The sequence below is a fragment of the Portunus trituberculatus genome, chromosome 24, assembly GCF_017591435.1.
Source record: "Portunus trituberculatus isolate SZX2019 chromosome 24, ASM1759143v1, whole genome shotgun sequence".
NCBI classification, from domain to species: Eukaryota; Metazoa; Arthropoda; class Malacostraca; order Decapoda; family Portunidae; genus Portunus; species Portunus trituberculatus.
This window is the reverse complement of record NC_059278.1, coordinates 17,567,007-17,586,700: the sequence shown is the minus strand read 5'-3', so window position 1 is coordinate 17,586,700 and position 19,694 is coordinate 17,567,007. Positions and strand designations below refer to the sequence as shown.

Below are 19,694 nucleotides of genomic sequence, written 5' to 3'. Positions count from 1 at the left end.
TTTTCATTATAATGTATCCTGTTAGAGATTGGGAATGCCTGTGTGACAACTTAAGCTCATGGACAAGAAATCCTGGAAAAGTAATTTATCAGTTACCTTCCATAAGTAGTCCTGTTATGTCTTCTACACACAATCAGTTCAGGTGTTGGACTTGCTGGTCAGAAATATTGCTGTTATAATTTGTCATTCAAATGCAAAATGTGATGAAATCTTTTTTGGATCTACAAACTGCCATGCTGATACTTTGTTTGGTATGCTCTCCACAACAGAATCAAACTTAATCTAATTCAAACAAACTTAAAGATATATAGAGAATAAAGTGAAAATTCTCATTAAAAAGATGTATAATTGTTTTATTTGTTACAGTGTTTGGGGAAAGCCATATTACTTACACCTCGGTACAGCAAGCGAACAATGACAGGAAAGAAAAAATGGCCAACTCACTCACTCAATATTGTGCGAGTATCACTGCCCCACTCACAAAGACGAATTCAGACGAGTGGGGAAACTATTATAATTTCTAACCAGACAATATTTCTCACTTCATGTAAAGCCATTCGTTGATAATTTGACTTTTACATGCTGTTCTTGTCAAACTCAAGCTTCATCTCACACAACAGATAAGATGACATGCGTGATGGAACACTTCAATACAGTGAACGAGTCTGTACTACATCAGAGTAGTTAGGTAAAAAGTGTGAATGATTCAAGAGTTAAGGTGTAGATCAGTGGAACCAGGAGAATTATTCATTTCAACTATCATGTACCACCTTAAAGCTGCTCTCGGAAAGCCATGTAAAAACCATCTCGTGGCAAGGGTATTGTAACATTGGGAAAGACACTAATTATCGGCTAGATATGAAACTTTAGTAGCCATCCACCTGCTACACAACCACACACTTGTAACTGAGTTTGCTGTGGAGGGTAACGGTGCTGGTATCTGGTACCGTTCTGTCAGCTCTTCCCACCAAAACAGTAAGGGTCATGCAAAAGAATGTTGATTCTCACAATAAACAGTAAAGCCATGGCCAGCTAAGTTAACCTGATACACTCAATCCCACTGTGCTTAGTGTTTTCCCTTAATCTTGAGCCCTCTAAACTGCAGGCAATCTCTGACTTAATTGGTTTGTCAAGATTCAATAGATCAGAAGGCTAAAAACTCATTTAAAAACATAATGCACTATGGAAATGAATGCAGAGGTTAACTACCTTCGGATCATGTCTGTACTTGACTTTGAATGCATGACCGTCACTCAGATCATAAGTCACAGCTCCCTCTGTGCCATCCAGCCCCTTTTCATGAGCTTTTGTCTCATCATGGTGAATGTACCAACAAGGAGTATATATTAACAGGGTATTGCTATCAACATTACCACTGTCTGTGATGTACTGGGGCTGTACATTATGCAGACTGTTACACAGCCAAAGGTGGTAACAATGGCATAAAAAGACTGACGTATGTATGTACACTACTGAATTACTAGACACGTATTGTGATTGGCAGCAAAGGGATACTTGAAGATATGCATGTGATGGACCTGCAGTAGCTTATGTAAACTTTGTGGCCATGTAACATTCAGGTGATGGTTACTGCAGACTGTAAAATGAGATAACTAGTTGTGGACAGCAGTGTATGTTCGTGTGTGTAGGAGGGGAGATGCATCAAACTCTGAAGTACTTTTCTACTTTCCACATGGTGATGAACTGAATTTTATGCCTCAATAATTTGCTTTGCAGTACATTTTGTCAACATGTGACTTTGTGCATGGGCAGAAAATTGACCCTAATTTGTAGAGACAAAACACATTCAACTGTAAAGGAAAAAAGTTAAGATTTTAGAAGTGACAAATTAAAAAGGAAAAAAATTCTCATTTAAATGTTTCACCAGCAATTTTTTTCCATATTAACTGTCAGTAACTAATCCTTATAACCTATTGATGTGCTAAAGTACTTTTGTGAGCTTAAATTTTTACTATTACCACCACCCACCCACCCACCTGTCCCCTATAGCACCATCACCACTAATCATGTTTAGGTATGCTAAAACAGTCACACTTTGTGGAATAGTATCTGTTATGTATATTACCAGCTCTAATTCTCATGGGAAAAAAGAAAGAGAAAAAAGTTGTACCTACAAACTCGACAAAAAATAACAAATAAAAGCCCTAAAAACAATAAAAATCAATGTACAGTGGAACCTCACATTTTGAGTGCAGCAGGTGATGAATAATTTGTAGAATGAGCAAATTTTTGTCTTATTTTACAGTGGAAGTCCATATTACAAGTGAGGTCTGTACAGTGACCCTTTGCTTCACACAAACTGTCCTGATAAGCTTGCTCTCTTAGTATATGTAGATGAATATCTTGTGGAGTATCCTTATTGGATTTTTCACGTGTTTTTCTTCTGTGTCATTCCTGCTACAATTTCATAATTACTCAATTTGTATTACCATGGGTTCTAAGATTCTTCTTCCAAACACTAACAATTCTCCATCTCCTTTTCCACCATTCCATTGTCTTCCTCATCTACAAATCCCATCTTTGAAAAAATTAAATTAATAAAACCCTTTATATTATTTCTTTCCCATTCTCTTCACAACACAATAATTTATGGGATGGTTTTTGGCCCTTGGAAAGGATGAATTATATTTCAATTAATTTCAATTGGGAAAACTGATTGGCAAAATGAGCAAATCATAAAATGAGCTTGGCCATGGAACAAATTAAACTCATGATGCACAGTTCCACTGTAATTAATATTTGTCCTACAGTTTGAAATTATTGTCACTGAGTTTGAAAAGTGATAGATAAAATTAAATATTGCAATGAGAAAACAAAAATAAATACTATAGACTAATATAGCTATTAACAGTAATTCAAATCAATATTCCTGACCCTATAATTTTGGCAATTAACTGATAAATGTGACACAGCTATGAGATAAAAAAAAAGTACATAGAATGACCAAGGATCAATATGGATAATGTCAGTCATTAGAAGTTCCTGGCCAATAGTGAGGAACAAGCACTTGTGGACAATGAAGGAGCTCGACAGTGTTTGGCAAGTCTCCCCTCCTCCTTGCGAACGTGTGGGATGTCCTACTCTGGGTGTGCCCCATCTTCAAAAGTTATTACAAAACATCATTTAGTACTACAATATACAGATATATATTATAACTATAAAAAAACTCGAGTTTGTTACCTACCATGTTATCGTGATACAAAGATACAGTGAGATTAAAGACAGTAGGAGAGAGAGAGGCAGTGTCTCCCCATGGTATAAAAACCTTGAATTATAAAGCTCTCATTGTAGGATGCCTGCCCTCAGAACACCTACTCATATACAAAACACTTCATATCTACAATGAGAAACTAAGGGCAACCAAACCTACTACGACTTAATGCTAAAATGAAAGAGATTTTTGGTACTGCATTAATGATAAGCCTTAATATTTCATAAATCAACACCAAAAGCCAAAGTTCTACTTTATGTACAATTCTCTGAACATTACCAGTCATTAAACTTAAACCAGATGTACAGTGATTCCATAACATGCAAGCCAAATTGAACCATGGCTGGGGACTAGCAGCAGAACTATAGACTATTTACCAGCATGAAGAAGTGCAGGCTCTCCTCCCTTCCATGTCTCCACGCTGGCAAGACATTGGCTCCTTTGCGGGAAACTATCATATGCAGCAGCAGCAGCAACAAGCTAACACAACCACTGAATGTGTGGAATGTACTTTACACAACACAATGAAGGCCTGCCAGTCCATTCTTGGACATTTTCTTAAAACAAGTCTCAGCAGAATCAAAAATTAATCTGTGACAAGAATGCAGTGATCAGATTCTAGTAGGAGCAGATATGGCAACTCAAGAACCCTCACCTGAGCTCATGTTTTTTATTTTTGGCCTCACAATAAACACTTACTGGGCTCCTTTCTACCAATAAAAGAGTGAAAGACTGGTTAACTGGACACTGGAAATACCTGCACTTTTGTAAGATACACAAGTTCCTGACATGTACAAAACACATAAGACGCATACAAACCTCACGGAACTTCCTACAAAATGTGACGTATAAAAAATGAAAAATGAAAAGAAAAGGGAGAGAGAAAAAAATCTACATTTGTCATGCATTACCACGTTCTGAGTCTTGTATAAAACTTATTTAGAGAAACTTTGTCATGTCAAGAAAATATTTGTCACAGCAGTGTGTTCTCTCAATGAGTCACACTTTCCTTTATGCATCAACACTGAGACCACACAGGACAACATGATCTCAGATGACTCACACTCACATACAAACACTCCCATCTTAACTTCCCTCCATACTTGTATATATGAAATGATAGCTACCTAACACACACTCACACGCATACTCTCCTGTACCCACACACACTCAAAACACAACATTCATCCATTAAAAGACTTTGTGAATCCCACACGGACTCAATGTAGCTGCATAATGAGTGAAAAAGAAGTGTACATTCGGTTAATCCTTCTAATCAAGAGATTGCACTCCAGACCTTGCCGTGATGTCACATCAGATGCAACGGACATTGGTGTGCACAGTATGCCGGTGAATTCTTATGTAAAAGGTTGACAATGAATACTGGCATGTCAATACAATACCACAAAGGTAAAGGTAATATCAGTTCCTGCTGCGGTAACTGGTTCCTGTATGGTAGGTAACGAGATCAGCGACACAGAGCAATAGTACCACGTGTTCTGTCAAGGCTCACACTCTTCCTCTTCCTCCTCCTCACCCGTGTGGCTTTGATGACCGTTGACTAGTAGCTCTATTGTATCTTTGAGCCCTGCCTCCCTCTCCTTCCCTCACAGCACTCAGTTGTTCCTGGGAAGGGGAGAGCCAGGCAGTGACCCAACACACCCCATGGGGTCACCTCCTCCAAAGGTCTCACCAGTTCAGAGTTTAATAATGCCATTAAAGAGTATATGGATTCCTTGTTAAGAAGAGTGAGGCACAGGCTAAGCTGCTGAGATGGGACAAGTTGGCAACATGCTTCTAACCTTGGCTGCCTAGAGTAAGACATAACACTAGTGAATCAACAAACTTAATGTTCATGATAAACAGAGAGCTACAACAATATAAATACTAATCAGTAACTAATTATTTAATCGTAGCTATCTAGTCAAGAGAAACCATTTGTACACAACTGATCATCATGTCGAGCCAAATCAGAAGAAACTGACATGGCAGTGAGCATTTGAATTCAACAATGAGCATGTTGAACAAAGACAGATGATCAGAGATGATAAAAATTGAAAAGTGCTGACTGCATCAAAGGCTTCAAGCTCTGATGAGCAGTGAGCTGACAAGAAACTTGAACAATAACAACCATGGCTAAATCATATATGTGAAACAATAAAACCCCATTTCAAGGGACTGACTGACCATTCTTCAAACCAGACAACTACAGTAAATGGTACATGTAAATTCATTGGAATTAGAATGCCATGTGAAATCCGTGTGACCTTAAAACCTGAAATTTCTCTGAGACACTTTTTTCCGTGTGACAACGGAAGCACTGCTACTCCTCTCACTGGTCTGGCCTGCCATGGTCCTGTGTCCATCACAATAAGGTTTTACTGCTCATTAAAAAAACAATCCACTAATCCAACAGTAATAACCTGGTTGAGATTCAGCTGCATGTGAAATTAAAAAAGATAAAATAAATCAACAAAGTTATCTAACAGCATTGCCTCTCTTCCCTCTCCTTAGAAAACTCTTAATTCTGACTGGTGAGCCGCAGTGGAGGGTGCACAATGCGGTGCAGGTGGCCCCTGGAGTGTGGGGTGGCTGATCACTACACCGCAGCAGGAGCTAAACGTCAGTTCCACTTAGCCTTCTGAGCGTAGATGTCAGCGCGCAAGTTCTGGGCGAAGCAGATACCCAGGATCTGCAACAACAATTAGTTAGTCAGCTGTGTGAGGTTAGGTTGGAGAGAGAGAGAGAGAGAGAGAGAGAGAGAGAGAGAGAGAGAGAGAGAGAGAGAGAGAGAGAGAGAGAGAGAGAGAGAGAGAATGAACAAAAATCTTTACCCCATCTAAGAAAGCAAATAGAACAGGAGTGAATAATTTAATATCATATTAGAATGAATATTTTGTTTTTGATCATAAATTACAAAGTGCAATCAAAACATGTGCCCATGACATGTCCCAAGAAATGCTGAAAAACAAAACTAAAGACATGATGGCATCCAAGAAATAGACAGGTATTCTACACACATCTGTCCATAATTAGATAAAAATGAGAATGATGATGAGAACGTTAGTAGTTTTAAGAGATACATAATACTAGCAGACAGACCAAAAAACAAAAGATTACGTTTTGAGAGGGGACCAACAAACTACACATGACCTGACGAGTTTACACCAGCTTAGTATTACCATATTACTATAAGATAATACTTGACCATGACGACAGGGGACCCACCTTTCAAAACAATGATGATGGTGAAGGCTACAAGTTAAAACAGAACTCTTCACTTTTAGTGGCATAAAAGGAAAGACTTCAGTCATAATGCTAGGCTTTGCTACAATATGTTTCATCTCATAATCCACAACTAATTGCTTTGTTACCTAATACTAAGAATGCAACAAAACTATCATGGTTATATGTCAAATCAGTCCCATCTTTACTGCTATGTTTTCATTCTAAGCTGTCAATTAGGAGCATGATGATACAGTTGTGGCCATTACTCACTTCTATCATATTTAGAGCTTTCCATCATTCTTAACCTCTTCAGTGCTGGAACACATTTTTACCTTGAGATTTGTGTATGATTAGACCATTTTATTGACATTAGGAAGGGTCTATGGAGGGCAGAAGATTAATGGCCACTCTTTACTATTTTAATCCCCCTACATGAATTTATAAAGCTGTATAAAATTGCCAAATAGTAACCAGAATGAGTATGGAGATACATCATGGTAATGAAGGGGTTAAATCCTCTGATTTGTTGAAAATTTATAACTTGTCATAATTTGTGATATTGTCCAGAGGTTAAAGGAAGGGAAAACAAAATATAATAGAGGCAAGTACAGATTAAGTGACTTGTGAGCACAACTGTGACCACTGGGAGGGGTCCTGGGGTCCCCAACACTCACCTGGAGGAAGGCCACGCCCACCGCCACCCCTGCCACAAAGAGCAGGTTTCGCTCTAGCCACTCCTCGCCAGCTTGCAAGCAGCCCTTATCGTATATATGTGATGCATCCAGCCGCTGTGGCAGAAGGGAGGTGCACGCGTCACAACACAACAGTCAACACTGATCACCAGCAGCAGCACTCACTAGTGCCTTACATGCGGGTTACCTCACTATACTCGGGACTTTAAAGCAGTGTAGGAATCTGAGATTTATGGTGTGGCGGCCAAGAAGAAATGAGTGGAAGGTTCAGCTTTTCTCCTAAAAACTTCTCACATCAGGTGTTGGAAGACTGTGGCTGCATGCAATGAGTGGCTCACATGCATGTATGATACACAAGTGGTGGGGGCAACACATCAAGGTGAATCTTATCAAATAAAGTAAATTACTGTATAGCAGAATTTTCACAGGCCAATATTCAAAGCAGAGTAATTAGGGAGAGATGGTAACTCTTCCCAACAAATTTCCCATAACTGTTCACCATGCTTGCCTCACCCTCACCCTTCCAGTGCAGTCTGCAGTGTCCAAACATTCAACCAAGGCTGACAAGCAAACATCATGCACCTCACAGGACATTCACAGACATGCACTCAAGAACCATCCTGCAAAACACAACCATGCAGCAATGAATAACAAGCTGCAGAAACTATAAGTGGCAAAAAACATGCAGGATTACTGAATGAAGTGAATGAAAGGGAGAGTTAGTTACTACTACCACCACCACCACCATTGCCACCAGCCTACCTGCAGCACAGCCACCCCAACTGCCACTCCTGCAACAGGCACCAGGTTCCTCTCTATCCAGTCCTCCCCTGCCCGAAGACACCCCCGATCGTATATGACCAGGGAGCTGTCGCCATGCTGTAAACAGTCCCCACAGGTCCCAATACCCCCTGTAGTCCACACTTGTTACAAACAGGTTAGCTTACAAGCAAAACCAGCTAATATTAACAAATGAAAACATGTCGAGTGGAAGGGAGATCAAGAGGAGGAGAAGTGGATGAAAGGTGTGCATCAAGACCTGACATATAATCTTTGTGTTTTCTGAGTGGCTTACTGAGTTATATGTTTGCATAATACTGTGGCTTACTGTGGTACCATGAACAGTGAGGTGCAGTGCAGTCATAACTGAAGTCAATTTTGCTGTTGTGTAGGATGCTTGTGGGTTTATATCAGGGAAAGCATTAAACAAACAAACAAACAAACAAACACACACACACACACACACACACACACACAGTCTCTCTTACTCTCTCTCTTGCCAAGTGTGCCTCTCATTAGTAGAATGGGTGAGGGGGAAGCAATACTAGATGATCAAACTAAGAAATATAAACAAAATCACACAATCCTGAGTGGAAGCCAAGAGCAAACTCATCCAGGAGGGTGAGAGGAGGGTGAGAGGTGTCTAGGTCAACTCTGTCTGCAGCACCATAACCAAAGCAAAACAAAGTCAACACAACACTACAAAGCAGATACAAAATTTACATAACCAAAACAAGCCACTCCATAAACAAAAAGATAAATAAAAAAAAGTTCATTCATAAAGTGGTAAAGCATAAAGTACATAACATGTATAATAAATGAATAATGAACTGAAGACATTATAGGACCATTATGCCATATTTCAAATTATAATTTCAGCCATGAATTTAAACTCTACCAAATGTTATACACATGAATGGTCAAGTCTTTCAATGAGTTTAGAAGATACTTTGTGATAGCAAAACTTAGAGTAAAATATTTCAAAAGTTAATTCTAAAACAACAAGAGCTGTCATGCTTACATAATCCTGTTTTCTGACATCATAACCGCACTGTTTGTTCTTTATGATTTCCTGTAACAAATGAAAAATGAATTAACAATGAATGTCTGAAACGGAAACAGAAGCAATAAAATTAATATGATGTCCCTCATTTTCTTATATTCTTATGAGGTTAATTTTATCTCGTTTCAATAAACCATTTATAGGAGACTGTAGTACAAAACATAGATCTTAACGAGCTGTAGATGGTTACAGGAAAGATTGGTCACCAATGAATGGATCAGAGAAAACGTAAAGACAGCATGTGGAGGAGAAAGATCTAAAGAATACAAGCATCAGAGACTGTCCATGGCTGCTAAAAGTGTGTGAAACTCATGAGCACTTAAAAGAAATAATGAAGAGGGTGAAGAGATGCCAGTCTATTCAGAGAGGAAAGGTTACACACTCACATTTGCCTTCTGTTTGCAGCAGGAGAAGGGCACCCCACATGCCTCTCTGGATCCCACCACCTCTGAGGAGCAGTTGAAGTACACATTGCGATCCCAGTCCTTGGGACCCTCAATGCCACAACACTGCAGCTGTGCCAACCAAGAGGAGGAACCAGTCAATTAATATGTTAACTGTTTCCCACTCAATACAGCACTACTATACATACATCAACCAGAGGAATGAACCAGTCAATTTATGTTATTTCTCACTCAACACTGCAAAGTTAAACAGCCAATGTCAAACAGGGGGAGGAACCTGTTGTGCATTGATGATTGTTTCTCTTTCAACACTGGCTCAGTCCACTCACCCATTTCTCCTGTATCCAGTCAATGAGGTTCTGCTGGTCTGGGTCATCTCGGTAATGCACAATGAAGGCCTGGAACCCACTTGTGGCCTGGGACTTGATCTGAAAAGGTGTGTTCATTACAATATAAGAACTTAAAACATGGGAAGCTGAGAAAAGCTGTCAGGTCTACATGTGGCCATCTCTCTATGAAAAGCATCTATTTCCACTATCATCCATAACGATATAATTGTCTGGTTGTCTTTTAAAGCTCCCTAATAACTCAGCATTAACAATCTCATCACTGACTCCATTCCATTCACCCATCTCTCTATTTGACAACCAATCTATTCCCTAACTTCTCCATTTCTCCACAGAGGTTAAGGAAGGGACACATGAATGGAAAGGACACAGTAATCCCCTCCCTTACTTCTTTTTGCCACCTTCCTTTAGAGTGAGTGGTTGACGACATGTATGTATCTACCCCAATTGTTTCCGTCCCTTGTAACTTCCTCTGCGACTCCCATCCTTTGCAGTTCACCACAAAACAATCTCTCCATCTCAATCTCTGTCCTACCTTCAATTTTCTTTTTCCAGGCTCAATTAAGTAGGTTCCTAATCTTCACTTTTTACTATGCAACCGAACCATCTCATTTCTTATCTTAATCCTTCACTAGACTAGCCAGTTAAAGATAGTTAGCTGAGGGTTCTGAGGAATTAAAAAATACAGATCTACTCTAAAAAAAACTCACCCAGTCTTTAAAGATGAAGCCAAGGATGCCTGCGGTCATCTCTAAGAGCAGCAAGATGGCGAGGAAGATGGCGTACTGGGGGTGGGGAGGAAGAAAAGGTCACATCATTTCTATAACATTGAATTCTTTGTTTTTTTAGCTTTATTGATGAGAGAGAGAGAGAGAGAGAGAGAGAGAGAGAGAGAGAGAGAGAGAGAGAGAGAGAGAGAGAGTAAAGCAGTAAAACAGATCAATCTAAATTAGGAAAACAACAGCTGTACACACATAGTCAATTCAATGCATACCATGGCAACATTGTAAAAAATCAAAGTTATGACAGAGCAAGAGTCTGGAATCATCAACATGGCTGGGTTTAGTTTCAATATGTGGCTAATTAGTAAACATCCAAGTTAAGCAGTGACTGTCAATATAGTTTGAACTTTAGAAATTTAGGGGTCACTTCATACAATTTGCAACACTTGAGAAACCAAAGGTCCTGGAAACTATATGAATTGACAGCCAAATTTTACAGGGATTGGCAAAAGAAATTAAGTCGACATTGGTAAACATGTGTGAGCAGCTGTACTTACACAACCAAGCAGGCAAGTGTTCTCCCTCAGGGCACCCACACAGCCAGTGAATCCAATGGTGAAGGTGATGAGGCCTGTGGGACAAGGGGAGGAGAGAGGAGAGTAGTGAATGAGGAGGTAATTTGTGCACACAGCTGATACATGAGTCATATTGAAAAATGGCAACATGAGGAGCACTTTATAGACAAACTAGGAACCTGTTCTTTAGAGTTATTAGAAACACATTTTTCTATATACACTTTTTTTGGTCCTTCAGTTCATGGTATCAGTAAATTATTGCCTCATCGTTTCATTAAATATCCATCTCTTTAATATTTCTCAGGTTAAAACACCACTCTTAATCTCTTAATACTTCTTAGAGTGCCTGTCTTCATTTCTTTTTTTTTTATGTTTCCTATCTCACAATACCTAAATATCCATCTCTTAAATATTTCTTAGGTTACAACAACACTTTCAATCCCTTTATGGTACTTTGATTGTCTTCACTTCTTTCTTTGATGTTCCCTGCCTCACAACACTAAAATATCCATCTCTTTAACATTTCTTAGCTTACAACAACTTTCAATCTCTTATTGCTCCTTCAATCACCTGTGTTCACTTTTTTGGTGCTCCCTGCCTCACAACACCTATATATCCATCTCTTTAACATTTCTTAGCTTACAACAACTTTCAATTCCTTAATGCTTCTTCAATTGCCTGTTTTTGCTTCTTTTTTTGGTGTTTCCTGCCTCACAACACCTCAAGCAAGAATACCACTTCACCGCACAGGAAGACGACACACTGACCCACCTGTCACAATGAGGACAAAGGCCGGGTCGAGGGCGATGTTGGTGAGTCGGCTCAGGTTGTTAAATGTGTCCTTCTCTGTCCAGGCCCAGACTCCGATGGCCAAGATACTCAGCCCCATCAGCTGCAAAATTCAATGGGTTACTTGTGTGTTCAGACAGATATGGCTAGAATTATGGGTCAGTTAGGTTAGGTTAGGATTGAGTGCAGAGGGGTGTGTGTGTGTGTGTGTGTGTGTGTGTGTGTGTGTGTGTGTGTGTGTGTGTGTGTGTGTGTGTGTGTGTGTGTGTCACAGTGTGTGTGTGTGTGTGTTTAATTCACTTTTTACTTAGTTTTATGTCAAATTTCAAGTGTTCAAGGTGGTTTATCCATTCTATTTTGTTCACATAGGGGTGTGTAATATTTCAAAACTACGTCAAATATGAAAAAAAAAAAATAAATAAATAAAAAATAAAATAAAATAAAATTGTGTGTTGTGTGTGTGTGTGTATTTACCTAGTTGTATTGTATAGGGTTCAAGTGGGGCTCATAGTGTCCTGTCTCCATATCTCCATTTATCTAGTTTTCTTTAAAGTTATGCACACTATGTGCTGTAACAATTCCATTATCCAATGCATTCCATTTTTCCACCGTTCTGTGTGGAAAACTGTATTTTATAATATCCATTACACACTGTGTGTGTGTGTGTGTGTGTGTGTGTGTGTGTGTGTGTGTGTGTGTGTGTGTGTGTGTGTGTGTGAGAGCACAGAGGTGAGGGAGGAAGGGAAATTGTAAAGTTCAAGGGATGTGAAATTCTTGTAGTATTAGATTGAGGTGAATAAATGAGGGAGAGAAAATAGTAAGGAGTGGAAGAGCGTGTGAAAATAAACAGAGAGAGAGAGAGAAGAGAGAGAGAGAGAGAGAGAGAGAGAGAGAGAGAGAGAGAGAGAGAGAGAGAGAGAGAGAGAGAGAGAGAGAGAGAGAGAGAGAGAGAAACCTGGGAATGGCTTGTCTGAAGGTTAATAACACATATGGCCTTCCACTCGGCAATGTACATACTATGGCAGTCTTCATTTTCACTTGAGAATTAAAACACTTCTTTCATGTTCCTGCTTCTTTTCATGTGTATTTCCAACCAATGAGTACCTTGAAGTTTTCCCATTTCTCAACATTCTCTATAAATAAAAACTTCAATGGAACAAAACTTCTCTACTTTTGCTCACATTATTTAGTTTATTTCAATACTGTATAGGTATTTTTTCTTATGTACAGTGCTCTTCATCTTCTTTTAACTCTCTTTTTTGTGGTCATCTAAATATCTGAGTCTCCATTAATTTAATTCATCATGCATTTCTTTTTTTCTTCTTCTTTTTATATCTATATTTCAAAACATAACCTCTTCATAATTACAATCTTATTTTTATTTCCATTTCCTATAATATGGAGAGAACAGCACAACTTCTTCACATTTACAATACAGGTAACTCTTGATTTATGCGTGTTTAATTTACAAGTTTTAGTTAATACGCGACCGAAAAAATATTATAATTAATCAAATTTGCATGATCGGCTTGTTTATACATGATTTGGACCATATCCCGCATCCCCCCCATTATCTGTTGTTTCTTATGAGAATTACAAGTTCGTTTTACACGAATTTTGAAATACACGTGATGCCTCTTGGAACGCATCTATCGTGTAAATTGAGTTACCTGTATTATATCATTCTTACATCCCTTTCACTCATTTCAAAAGCACTCTTGTCATCTTGTTACATCCATTTCCTTCAATCTCAAGAGGAAAACAGCACAATTTCCTCATATTTACAATCTTATATCATTCTTACATGCCTTTCATTCTTTTCAAATGCACTATTGTCATATTGTTACACCCATTTCCTTCAATCTCAAGAGGAAAACAGCTTAACTTCTTCACAACAACAATCTTAAATAATTCTTATATGCCTTTCATTCTTTTCAAAAGGACTCTTGTCATCTTGTTACATCCATTTCCTTCAATCTCATGTGGAAAAACAGCACAACTTCTTCACATTTACAATATTATATCATTCTTACATTTCCTTTTATTCATTTCAAAAGCACTCTTGATATCTTGTTACACCCATTTCCTTCAATCTCAAGAGGAAAACAGCACAACTTCACATTTACAATATTATATCATTCTTACATCTCTTTTATTCATTTCAAAAGCACTCCTGATCATCTTCCATGAACATATACAAAAGAAAACACCAACATAACTTCCAAGACATTGCCTGGAAAACACAGGAGCATTATAAATAATCAACACAATATGAATCACAGCCAACATTCATCCATGGAATAGGAAGCACTCTTGATCACTAAGCATGAAATATTTGGTGGTGGTGGTGGTGGTGGTGGTGCTTTCCTTTCTTCAAATCACATGTCTCAGATATAAATAGAAACGTGGCTTGGTGCATGTAATTTCTTTTTCTTTTTTACAAGTTACTCATCAATGCACTCGTGTTAAATGGTGTACAATGATAAGGAGAGCTTGTTTTTTTTTATCATTTGGTTTTTATGATAATGATGATGATGATGAGAGAGAGAGAGAGAGAGAGAGAGAGAGAGAGAGAGAGAGAGAGAGAGAGAGAGAGAGAGAGAGAGACAGAGACAGTCATGGTTAGAAGTTGAGTAATGTCACACTCTGTTCCACTACATCTCTCTCTCTCTCTCTCTCTCTCTCTCTCTCACTTGTGCTATTCCTATTTCATTTTATGGGAAAGGGATTTGAGTAAGTTTTCTTCCTTTATGAATCTTTTTTGCTGAAATTCCTGGTGCATAAAAAATAGACTTGAGAATACAAAGATTTTTTTTTCTGTCCCTCACCAAGGACAAGACGTAAATAAAGAAAAAATAGAAATAAAAGAAGAATAAAAGAAGGTTCAATGAAGCCACCAATTCCAAAAGAAAATATCCAGAATGAAAATGAAAAGTATTGAGAAGGAAGAAAAAAAACAACAACAGGGCAGTAAGCCAAAAATGTAACTCAAACAACGACTACAACTTTATATAAAACACATCTCAAAACACATATACACGATTTCCTGTGCATTGAGAGGAGCATGACAAAACAGAATTACTAACCTAACCTAACCTGGCCTGGTAATGTATCTCAAATGACGACCACAACTTCACACACACACACACACACACACACACACACACGACTCTACTAAGCATAGAGAAGAGTAAGAGAATAATAGAATCAATAACCTAACCTAACCTAACCTGACCCAAAGCTATTTATGTACTCAAATAACGAGCACTTTACACAAAACACACATAAAACACGCACACAACTCTCCTAATCACACAATAGAGCATGAGAAAATAGGAACCGAACCGAATCAAACTGAACCAAACCTAACCTAACATAAGCCAGTAAATTAACTCAAATAACCAACACAACTAAAAAAACTCCAGAACACACAACACACACACGACTCTCTTAAGCGTAGAGAGGAGTATGAGAAAACAGAATTACTCCCAGTATGGTGTAATAGCAGTGGTTGAAGGGGGTGCTGTGAACTTATCATTAAGCCAGCTGTGACCTCACTGAACATTTCCTTTTGTCTCACAACACAAGAGGCCAGTCACAGCCTGCCCTCTAAAGACAACTCTATTCCCTCACACAAAACTACATGCATCTCACTACACATACATTCTTCACACAGAATTTAAAAGTGAGGAAAAAAAAAAAAATAAAATAAATAAAATAAACTCCTTTACCATCCTGGGAGTCCCCTTCTAACCACATTTCCTTCAACCTGTTTAAGGACTGGCACCTCATTGGGCCTTTTTTATTTTCCTAATCACAGCTTTTGTTCTCCTTGGCTGGGGAACAAAAGAAAAAAAAAAAAAAAAAAATCCTATGGCATTCTTAGAACCAGAGTGACAAATGCTGCGGAAAGACTGGATGGTTTCCTTCACCTTGACGGAAGCAGGCAGGGAAAATGAGAGAGAGAGAGAGAGAGAGAGAGAGAGAGAGAGAGAGAGAGAGAGAGAGAGAGAGAGAGAGAGAGAGAGAGAGAGAGAGAGAGAGCAGTGGGATGAAAGCATGACTGATGTGTCTACTCCTATGTGTGGAATGTATGTTGAGAGAGAGAGAGACAGAGACAGACCAAAACTTAAAATCAACACTACTTTTCAGTACTTTTGGTGAGAAACTGAAGTAAAAGACCAACACACACACACACACACACACTATCACTCCCACAATAATTAGAAGGTGGGAAGATAAAACAGTGAAGTGTGACCAACAGCACTAACATAACTGTGAGGCGAGAGAACAATGGCAAACAAAGCCCTCACTGGCCCAGGAAGCAACATGGGTAGGGGGGAGGAGGAAGCATGGGGAGGAAGGGGTGGTGGGGAAGTGCCTCTTTATCCCTTGTCTTCTCTCTCTCTCTCTCTCTCTCTCTCTCTCTCTCTCTCTCTCTCTCTCTCTCTCTCTCTCTCTCTCTCTCTCTCTCTCTCTCTCTCTCTCTCTCTCTCTCTCTCTCTCTCTCTCTCTCTCTCTCTCTAATTTATTTAGTCTATATCAAGTTTGTTTCTAATTTTTCTTATTTTTGTATGTTTTCTTCTTTCTTACTTTTTTTTACCTCTTTCATATCTCTGTTTGTTTTTCTTATGTCCCTCCCTCTCTCTCTCTCTCTCTCTCTCATTATCATGCATGACAGTCCACAAGCTTCACATGCAAATGTCCTTTTGTTTCACTGCTAATCACATTCAACATTTCTTCATTCAGTAAGTATTATCCATCTTTACGATACAAAAGAAAAAAATTAAAGTAGACATGATTGCAGTCTGAATTCTGTACTCTTGTCCTGACACTGCTAATGCAATACCTTGGTTTTTGCATGTGGCCATAACCCAGTCACTTTTTTGCCTCAGTGAAGTTACAAGTCATTCAAAAGATCAACGTTATGAGATACACTTACAAAAAGAGAAAAGTGGAGGAACTGATGATAATTTTTTTCCCATGCCCTGACCTTCTTCCTTTGCCTTTTTAATAACAGGAAGCAAGACTGACTGTGGTGTTCTCGTAAATGCAGTTCGATCTTCCATGCTTCCTTGAGACTTGTATAAGTAACCCAAGAATCAAGAAATTAACCATGCAAGAAAGAACAAGAATGAAAAGATGAGGAAGGAAGTCAGCAAGAAGTAGAAGAGTACATAAGGAAAGAGAATGATAAATAAAAAAGCAGATACCAAGATACAAACTGCCAAACATCTTTTCTCTCAGTCACCCACATATGCTGGACACTCCTTGCTGTAAACTGCTTCACTTTTTTTTGATAACAGGAAACAAGATTGACTAATATTTCTCCTTCCTACTTTACCTTCACTTTCTTATCCATTCCATTAGTAATCCAGAAATATTTAGATACTCACTGCTGTAATACTGCCAGAACTCTTATTTTTTTTTATATCAGGAAGTAAGATTGATATTCAAATGACTTTTATTTTCTATGATTACTATATTATTCCACTGCTCTCTCTCTTTTTCTCTCTCTCTCCTCCTCCTCCTCCTTATGTGACACTGCAAGCAATTCTTTTTAAACTATCTTTCTCTCCCTCTCTCCCCTTTTTTATGCTTGCTCTCTTTCTCTCTACTTGCATACCTTCCACACCTATCACTTTTTTTTTATGCACAAGGGATGCTGACCAAGAGTAAAAGTGTGATAAAGAAAAGAAAAAAAAAAAAAGTTGGAAAAAAGCTTGCTAACTATTCCCCCCATCCAAGAAAACACCTAATTTCCAACCACACTCACACACACACACACACAAAAAAAAAAAAATAAATAAATAAAAAATAAAATAAATAAATAAATAAAAAAAAAATAAATAAAAAAAAAAATAAAATAAATAAATAAATAAAAAATTAAATAAAAAAATAAATAAATAAAAAAAAAAAACATTTACATCTTCACTCATTTCCTTACACCTACATCATGAAAAAAAAATGTATTAACAGGAGTTTTACACATGCAAAAACTGAGTCCTTGATACCACATGTTCTGATTACCTTATCTAAATTCATGGATGACAGATAAGGAAGCACACTCACACACACACACACACACACACACCAGCAAGTATAGACATGAATAAAGACAGCTACGAGTCAACAACCCTATGTAAACAAAATGAATAGAAGTATTGCCTTCGACATTATTCTGCCACGTCAATAGGCGAGAGAGAGAGAGAGAGAGAGAGAGAGAGAGAGAGAGAGAGAGAGAGAGAGAGAGAGAGAGAGAGAGAGAGAGAGAGAGAGAGAGAGAGAGAGTGGGCGAGTAACAGGACAAGGCATTTAAACACTCGCATCACATCTCTGCATCCATAATTCCACTCTCTCTCTCTTCTCTTATTACTAACACAGACACACTCCCTGAACTGCATCCGGAAGTGTTTACAGACAGTGCGTTATCAGTTTCCCGTAACTCGTTCTTCTGCTACTCACTGGAGGAGAGAGAACGGTGCAAAAAAATGAGGAAAAAAAATCAGGAACAGGAAGAGCCACCGAGAGAAAGAGAAAGAGAACGAGAGAGAAAGAGAAAGAGACATATGCCTTTGTTCCCTATTCCAACCTACTCCGGGCCCATTATGTTACAGTTAGGCAAGGGAGGCGCACAGCAGGAACACAGGAAAGCTAACCTCCCACCCACGGGCGCGCAGGATCACCATAAAGGTCAGAATATGAGAGACAAGAGGCGGAGACCAGTATTCGGGAACTCTACTCTCACACCACGACAATTTTCCAAGGCCACAGACACGAATACCCGAGTTCTATAGACAATTTATCCTGCCAGTCATATAGGAGTATAGTTAACCTGTCGCTGGGGGTATAAAAACAAGACCAGAAACCCGTGTAACCTTAACTAAAGCCCTTTGAAAGTTGTGGAGGTGAAGCGCAATGAGTAATATGGTCCCGCTGTCAGTCAGATGCTGGGGATGTAAACACAGGCTTTCACTCACCCAAAAGATGACGTTAAAGCCGAAGATGACATATTTGAGGCAGCAGGACACCTCACTCTGGTCCCGACGGTACCGTTTGGCCGGCATCTTGGTCAGGGGAGCCGCCAGAGAGCCACAATCTCAAGGGAAATGCAGAGGAGGCCACATCACTCTCGCCTCTCCCTTCTTCTGCCACTGCCTGACTGCCTTCACTCGCACACCCGCCGCCAGGTGACTCTGTTTCCCGCCAAAGAAAACGAGGCTCTAAAATCTATTCTTGTGGAAATATTCTTCTGTAGTACGTATGTCCTAAAGTGGGGTAGTTGTTATTTAGTGTTGTCTTATCCTTAATGTTTTCTTCTGGTTCTGATTCGGATTCGGAGTAGGATCTCTCTCTCTCTCTCTCTCTCTCTCTCTCTCTTCGAGGAATCACTCACTGTTTGAAGAAAAGAATGATTAAGACACTCACTAACAAAAGCCCTACAGACACAACACACAGACACAGACACAGCACAACACACACCACGAGGAAACACTGCCACAGGAAAACCCACAGACACACTAGCCCGTTTCCATGAGGCCACGACCCATATATTCTTCCTGGCTACTGAAGGCCGACCGCCCCGTCACTCTCCCACACCACACCTTCCCGCCGCCAACTTGTCCAGTCCGGAGAAGGGGAGGGAGAGGAGAGAGAGGAGAACGAACAGGCGCTTGTCCTTGTGGGTGTGAAACAAAGGTGGACAGTGAAAGTTTTAACCCTCACTGTAAAATCTAAGAAAATACATTAAGCTGTGTACAAAGGACTTTATCGCGGTTTTCAATGACTTATTTCGAATTTAAAAAAGTTATAGTGGAAGATATTACGGTTTCTGGTACAGTATATTTGCTTTTAACTCTCAG

The 19,694-nt window shown here is 39.1% G+C and overlaps 1 protein-coding gene across 3 annotated transcripts; it reads right to left on the bottom strand.

Moving 5' to 3' along the window:
- Positions 1 to 332: 332 nt before the first annotated feature.
- Positions 333 to 19,018, bottom strand: LOC123508094 (tetraspanin-5-like). Of its 3 annotated transcripts, XM_045261544.1 has the most exons (10): positions 18,813 to 19,018; positions 11,815 to 11,935; positions 11,026 to 11,099; positions 10,457 to 10,531; positions 9,729 to 9,827; positions 9,382 to 9,510; positions 8,954 to 9,004; positions 7,915 to 8,031; positions 7,135 to 7,248; positions 333 to 5,924 (listed from the first exon to the last, which is right to left on the bottom strand). In XM_045261544.1, exons 1-10 carry the CDS (start codon positions 18,897 to 18,899, stop codon positions 5,856 to 5,858), a joined length of 936 nt encoding a protein of 311 aa, XP_045117479.1. In that variant the 5' UTR covers positions 18,900 to 19,018; the 3' UTR covers positions 333 to 5,855. The 3 variants fall into 3 exon arrangements, with proteins under 3 accessions (XP_045117479.1, XP_045117480.1, XP_045117481.1); XM_045261545.1 differs by lacking the exon at positions 7,135 to 7,248 and having other exon boundaries at positions 18,813 to 19,017; XM_045261546.1 differs by lacking the exon at positions 7,915 to 8,031 and having other exon boundaries at positions 18,813 to 19,017.
- Positions 19,019 to 19,694: the final 676 nt, after the last annotated feature.

Coding starts and splice junctions, on each gene's coding strand:
- LOC123508094 (XM_045261544.1), bottom strand. CDS start 18,899: ATGCCGGCCAAACGGTACCGTCGGGACCAGAGTGAGGTGTCCTGCTGC. Junction 10,532..11,025: donor ACACTTGCCTGCTTGGTTGT/GTAAGTACAGCT, acceptor CCCCACCCCCAG/TACGCCATCTTCCTCGCCAT. Junction 7,249..7,914: donor TTGGGGTGGCTGTGCTGCAG/GTAGGCTGGTGG, acceptor CTTCTGCCACAG/CGGCTGGATGCATCACATAT.